This window comes from Chaetura pelagica, unplaced genomic scaffold (assembly GCF_000747805.2).
Source record: "Chaetura pelagica isolate M959 unplaced genomic scaffold, ChaPel_1.0 scaffold72, whole genome shotgun sequence".
NCBI classification, from domain to species: Eukaryota; Metazoa; Chordata; class Aves; order Apodiformes; family Apodidae; genus Chaetura; species Chaetura pelagica.
The window spans coordinates 3,434,585-3,442,072 of NW_009952560.1; the positions used below are offsets into that span (position 1 = coordinate 3,434,585).

The following is a 7,488-nucleotide window of genomic DNA, read 5'->3' on the forward strand; positions in this document are numbered from 1 at the left end:
TCTGTTGGATTGTAATAGAAATCTGGGCCTGACTAACACACTGTGGTGTGATGAACTGTAGGTGGCATTGAGTGAAGCAGCCCTAAGACTACCTGAACTGAAAGTCAGAAACAGTTCATAGAATCCAAAAACTCTGTAGAAGAAACGAAAGTGAGCTTCACATTCTACTGAAGAAATTTATTGTAAATAGAGTCCATCTGTAGACTATAATAACCTCTTCAACTCTATTTAAAAGTGACCTACTTTTCTTTTAAAATCCTCCTAATTCAACTGGTAAAATGATGTATTCCGACAAGATAATCCTCAAATCTTTGTGTAGACAATGCTGACATGTCTCATTTTGAGCCCATTTAAGACCTGTTAACATGTTTCAGACTAGAGTAACCTATTAAATAAATACATCAGGAAAAAGCTTTTACTGGTAATGGTTGTTTTGCTTAGGTGACTATGGTTGTAATGTATTGTGAGTACATCTGGTACTTCAGTGCTTATCAGTGATCTTTTTTCCTTTAGGCGGTTTCCTAGAAACATGATTGCTTGCTGGTCTTGATCTCACAGCTTTGTGAAGACTTCTTCTCTGATAATGTCAAGTTCAGGCTACCCTCCTAACCAAGGAGCATTCAGCACAGAACAGAGTCGTTACCCTACTCACTCTGTCCAGTACACCTTCCCCAGCACCCGGCACCAGCAGGTAAGGGGACACCAGACTTACAATTTGAGAAAGAGTTTATAATTCAGGTGTTTGCTGTGCTAAATGGGATTGATTTTTTTTATTTTATATATATTTTTTTTAACCGAGGTAATACAGGTTGTTCATTTGGAAACAGTGGAGTATGCAGACCAATACGCCCAGTTAAAACTGACCAGGGAGATCTGTATAACAATGTTGTTTGTGGATTCAGAGTTTGGGTCTTGTTGGGTCTGCTGCTTATTTTATTGTGTCTTTGAATGAGGGTCTGGCTCTAGTGTGACTTCTAGGAAGTATAATCTGTAGCCTTAGTTCCTTCTGAAGCATTACCTTGACAGGATAAAACTGCCTGTTGAATTATGCCTTCCTGCAATGCTGTATCTCCAATTATTGAAATCCCTGCCTACCACTGACTGCAATTTTGGCTTTTAAAAGTTTTTGCTGTTTTCTTTTGGTTTTTACCCCTTCTTTCTTTTTACATAGACTGGTATTAAAAAATGCTCTATAAAACTATGAAGATATCATAAAGAAAACCCTACAGCTTGTCAGTATTTCCTATAATTTAACATTTTAAAATCTGTTCAAACTGGCAAAACTTATCTTTAGAAACTGATCTGTCTTAAAGACATTGAGAACCTTCTCTCCTCAGTCTGAGCCTTTTCGATTCTTACTTTCTCTACTTGTTTTAATGTTGAAAAATCAAATATAAAGAATGCTTGAAGTGGCAAAGGAAGTTTTGCCTATTGAGGAGAAGCGCTGCTAGTGTTGCATAGTAAATGGTTGTGGAGTGGTTTGGTTTGGTTTGGTTTCACTCTTTGTTTTTTGGGGGTTTTTTGTTGTTTGTTTTTTTTCTGAAAGCACTACAATTTGCTCCTTCAAGATCATTATCTGGTTTTTATTTAGTTTTTTTTGACAGAAATCTGAGTTTTATAATTCAGTATCTTTATCGTAGGGAAATAATATGAACTTCCTGGCTTTATCATAGTTTTATCATTGGTTTCTCTTGTTTGGATAAATACTCTAGGGATTGTGTTAATAAACTTTAGTTGTAGTTTTACTTTATTAATATTTAATAATGATATTAAATTTGGCCAACTAAGTGTGCCTGAGTCCATATGCATTGATAACAATAATTTTCCAAGAATATGCAGATAACCTGTCTACAGTTAGTGTACAATTAATATGAATGCAGTGTTCTGGGTCTAACAAATCCTTTGAGAGACTGGGCTCTGGGGTATTTGTGGGTTTTTAATTTTTAATGGGGAATTGATCTCCTGCTAAGCCCAGGAGTGTAGGAAGTGCACCCATAGTCATCTTTCCTCCTTCTCTGTAAGGTGTATTGGGCTGGATTATGAATAAGTTAAACATAGTTCTTTACAAAATCTGTGTGCAAGGTGGAGAATGGGAATCTGAAATGTAAAAACTTGTGCTACACTGATTTATTTTTTTTTTTAATCCTGGAGCAAGTATATCAGTGCTTGGAGCTGGCTGTGTGCTGCTAGCCAGAACTGGGGTAATGGGTTTCTAAGAATCTTCTACTTGGTCCTTTCTGATGAGCCTTTATTCTGCCATCCTGTGCACTGCATGCCATGGTAGGCTGGGAAGGACTAGCCCTTGGCTTTAGAGCAGCTCAGGTTTCCTTTGTTTTAATGAAATTCTCCTCCTGCTACGGACACTTTAGATGTTTTGTTCTACTTACATGTTTACAAAAGGAAATTCAAGAACTGGAGCTTTTGGGCTTGCTCTGTATTTATTTTTAGATAATATGTAAAAACTAAATCTGGTGAGTAATGGCCTATTGTGTGTCTTGCAAAGCTTCTCTTCAGTTAATGCCAGCTGCACGTAATTTTTAAAAGCAAGTGGTTGAAGACCCCTATATACAAATAAATTGTCTTGTACCTCACTCTGATTATAAATTATATCAGTCAGATGCATTTTATCTGACTCTTAGTCCTAATTAATAGTGTCTGATACAGAAATATCTTGAGGTGGTAACAGAAGGAATTGCCTTGAGGTTGTTGAAATATACTTTCTATTTACCACTTTATACTTGGATATGCAAAATTGGTTTAAAAGATACTTGTTTAAAAAGGATGTTCTGGTGCTGCTGACTCGCTGGTGTTTTGTTAGAAGTTGTGAATAAGATGGATGGAATTCTTAGCATTAGTCTCTTTAAAGTTAATTTAAAACTGCCATTCACAACCTGGTCTTGTTCTGTATTTAATAACTTTGGAAATTACCATTCTGTGACACCAAACACTTTTCATCTTGTCATCTGCACCTTTGTTCTTGTTAACATCAGAGTGTGTTTCATGTAGGAGTTTACAGTTCCCGATTACCGATCCTCTCACCTGGAGGTCAGTCAGGCAACCCAGCTCCTGCAGCAGCAGCAGCAGCAGCTTCGGCGCAGGCCCTCCTTGCTCTCTGAATTCCACCCGGGCTCTGACAGGTGAGGATGCTGGTTTTGAAGTGTGTGAACAGGAATCTTACATGAGTCTCTGTAAAGTTTAGTTTTAACTCTTGAACAGGAAGGTTTCAGATATTACTGTGAGCTCTGTTGCTGTCGTGGTGTTGGTCTCCTGCGTTTGAGTGTTTGTTGTAGCTGTTGTGTAATTCCTCAGTCCCTTTGGCTTAACTAACATATTTGTTTCACAGACAGGAAGTGACAGTCTGCTTCACTTTTCCCACACCTTTCTTAGCAACACTGCCAGTAAATGTCTGAGAATCCAAGGCGAAGAGTTAGTAACTGAATCGTTTCATTTTGCCAAGTAGAAGCAACAAGTGCAAGAATTGCTACAGTGTCATTATTACCTGTCAGACTTCCTAGATTAGGGTTGCTTTTTAAACAGGTGGTATCTGTGTGGTTGGGCAAGTAAGAAACAATGGATCTAACTGAGTTATAAGAATGGTAATACACTGAAATGTAGCAGGAATAGACTTCTAGACACAGAGGAGTAAATTGGAGTTTATGCTGCTTTTGGCAGGACACTTGACAGCTTCATATCATTTGTTCTAAATACCCTTTTTGTCAGTCTGGTGTAGCATTGCTGTCTCCTTGTAAATAGATGCAACTGATCTGGGTCCAGTAGGTTAATTGAGGACAAGTATAGTGGACAACTACAGTTGTGAATCATATGTTGTCATTTAGTTTCAGTTTCGTAGTATCTTACTTCTCAGTAAAATAGGTTACTTCACAGTGGATGTTGATGAATATTCAAATGTATGTTAGTATTAATGTGAGGTTGATAGGTTCAAAAAAGTATTCAGACAGTATTAAGCGTTCATTTGACTGTATTCCTGAAGAATATTGGATGTGCTTTGAAAACCAAATTTAGAAATTAAGATTAGCAGGATTATAGTAAATTAGCAAGAATATGCTTCTGTTTAGGGGAGAGTTTACTGTATGATTTATGCACCTCAGTGCTTCAGTGTATTAGCACGCTGGTGTACAGTCTTAAGCAAGTGTTATTCCTTGTAACTTTTTTTTTCCTTGGACTCTTAGTCTGTTTATCTGCTAGGAGCAACTTTATATGCTGGATTACTGCTAGCGGTTTATTTTGGCTGTAAGGGAGATATCTGGTTCTGAACAAATACCAGTGATGAATGTTATGTAAATACTGGTTTAGTTTAAAATCTCATTAGAATATTCCCAGAAATAACTTGATGATAGTGAAAACTGGGTCTTGCATGTTGCCTTCATCTTATGTCACCAGGATGTCAGTAAGGCTCTGTGTTAGTGCTCAGAATCACAGGAGCTTTTAGAGCTCTCAAAATCTCACTTGGTAGCAGAAGTAAATCCCCCCCTCCTCACATAGTAAATTTGTAAAAGCTTATTTAGTAATTCTGGCAAAATACAGGAAACTGCTGTCATCTCTTCAGTGGCACTTCATAGGAAGATGTTGAAGCACATGAAGTTGTTTTATGGGCATCCTGTGCACTGCTCTGCAGGGAAGCCAATGATACTGTTCTTGTGCCTTTCTCTGAGAAGGAGTTTTCAAATGACTTATGGACTGATCAATGACTGTTTCTGTCACATAGTAGCATTTTAGTAGAGATCAAGTTCCAAATAGACTCATGGCTCATTTCAAGCATTCTGTGTGGATTTGGAAATCATTTGACTGCAAAAATGAACTAATGGCACTGTTGTCACCATCTGTGTTCAGTGGGATATAGTACTATATTTATCTCATGGATTATTTATTTTTGTTCATCATTTGAATCAGAACTTTGCACAGTATCATTGTAGCAGTGGTGAGTTTCTTTAAGGGTTGGTGCTGATAGACATGTATTTAAACTGTGTCTTTTCAAGTTTAAGTTAACTTTCTGTTTTTTCAATGGATTTTAACTGTGATATTTTTAAGATCATACAAACATTTGTCTGCTTTACTGTTCAGAAGGAGCTTCACTAATTGCATCCCCTGTATATTTGGATGGGGCTGAGCAACAGCAAATATTTTATTGTATGGAAAATGTATATTTTCATAGCTTCTCTTCCATATATTAGGCCTCAGGAAAGGAGAACTGGATATGAACAGCAATTCCATCCAGGTCCATCTCAGACAGATCATGATTCACTGGAATCTAAGCGACCACGTCTTGAACAAGTCTCTGATTCCCATTTTCAGCGTGTCAGTGCAGCTACTGTCTTGCCTTTAGTACATCCTCTGCAGGAAGGGTTGAGATCTGCAGATATTAAGAAGGTAAAACCATTTTCTGATGCTGAAGGTGTAACTTCCTATGTTGCAGTAAGCAAACACATTTTTTTCTGTTAGCCAATTTTTTTATTTGTTTAGGTTCTTTCTTGAATGCCAGAAATTTAATTGTACATGATATCATAAACTGGGTCATGAGTGAGTGTTACTTTTTTATAAAAAGAAGATGTCTACCTCAAACGTAGTAGAGAGACTGGAGTTCTGAGTTGCTGCTACACTCTTAAGTCATTAAAATCTCAGTTGCTAAATTATTATAATACAGTACATTAAATATTTCTGCTTTTCAAATGAAAGCTGCTGGCAAATGCATGCAAGTCCATTTTCTTCTGTAATGAATATTTGTACTAGGCGGTCAGAGTTCTCCCCTCTACCCCCTCTCCCTTTTAAGTATTTGAAATTAATCTCCTTGTTCACATACCACTAGTTATGCTTGTCAGTGCCTCATTTTGGGTAAATCTAGGGCAGTTTAGTTTGGTGTGGATATTTTCTAATGTAGATACTGAATATTGATTAGAGCACTTTGTATAGAAGAGGGAAAAGTCTCTGAAATGAATATTTCAGATCTGCTCTCATGCACACACACCAGCACTTGGGCTCACCCAAAAGGTGATTCATGGTGGAGGTGCCTTCTGAAGGTGAACACTCAGATTTCCAAATTTAATCATGTGAAGAAAAGTTTCACCATGTGGATTCAAAAGCAAATAGACACTGGATATTTTAGAAGTTGATTTCTTGTCCTGCCTTCTTTCTGCCATGCCTTTTATCATGAGAATAAACTGTGAAGTACAGTGGAATTACCATAGCATGTGATTTCTTGGTAAATTGCTGTATTGCGTAGCAAAGATAAGATAAAAGGGGGTAGGAGGAACCCAGCTAAGGCATGCAGTGGTTAAGATGCTTGCATGAAGCTGAATTTTTATCCAGGCACAACACAGAAAAATCTACTGACTCAGTGCAGAAATACAGCCTAGAAACATCTAGCAAAGTAGTGGCATTCAGACACATCACCTTTCAGTCAGATTGGTTTGAGTGTGGAGTCAGGCTGGTCTTGGTTATCTTCAAGAATATCCTCATCAGTATATGTGCAGAGTATTGAGGGTTGGCTCTCAAGTAACCCTTCCTTTAAACATAAAATATGGTGTTTACATTTATGAAGATATATTTTTAAAACACAGATGGTTTGATCTTGTTTTGATTTCAAGCTAAATATTGAAGTGTGCTGTCATTTTTTAAAAGTGGGCTTTGAAATGATGGTAACATAAATGGGCTGTCAGTTAATTCTAAAATATTTAGAGCATTAATAAATTGATATATTAAACATTAACTTAGCTCCTCAACAGAGATACAATTAACTGGAAATTATGTTTAATTCATGCATGCCAGTTGTTCACATGTTATCAATATGACCGGTTTCTCTCTATCTCACCCCCATCTCCTATCCCCATGAAAGGACACAGCTTTTGGAGGAAAGCATGAGGGACCATCTTCGCCAATTGCTGGTCAGCCTTGTGGGGAGGACCAAAATGCTTCACCTTCAAAGCTGTCAAAGGAAGAACTGATACAGAGCATGGACCGTGTAGATCGCGAAATTGCCAAAGTCGAACAGCAAATCCTTAAACTGAAGAAAAAGCAAGTAAGCATAGCAGGCATTACTGTTAACTGCCAGTGAAAAAGGTGTGGAAGAACTTCATTTGTTGTTGGTGGTGGTGAATTGTTTCGTTTTTGTGAACCAAATGAGCAAGTTGAGAGGTATATACAGTAGAATGTTCAAATAGATGGGGTATCATGTAGTTCTAAATGGTTTTGAAATAGGAGAAAGCTACATAGGAAAACCAACAGTAGATGGCTTTATATTTTAAACTTTTGTTAGATGACTAGTGAAACAAGGGCACTGTGACTGTATTTTCAGCTTTAAAAATGACTGCTGGGTGAGGGGAGGCTCTCATCTTTCTTCTTTCACAGTCTGTGCAAGGGGAGAATCCCTTGCATGCGTTTCCAAAACCGGAGCTTGTACAAAAGTCCCTGGATCATCTGCTTTCACAAGGGCAAGAGATCCTAACATCTGGAGCTAAGGTCAGCCTTGGGGGA

At 37.7% G+C, this 7,488-nt stretch overlaps 1 protein-coding gene across 1 annotated transcript in view; it reads left to right on the forward strand.

Annotated features, from left to right (window-relative positions):
* The first annotated feature begins 583 nt into the window (after nt 1–583).
* Nucleotides 584–7,488, forward strand: part of NCOR1 (nuclear receptor corepressor 1) — a 51,235-nt gene continuing 44,330 nt past the window's right edge. Inside the window, 2 exon segments of the mRNA XM_010009086.1 lie at nt 584–691; nt 6,851–7,033. Of these exon segments, the coding sequence (XP_010007388.1) occupies nt 584–691; nt 6,851–7,033 (291 nt within the window).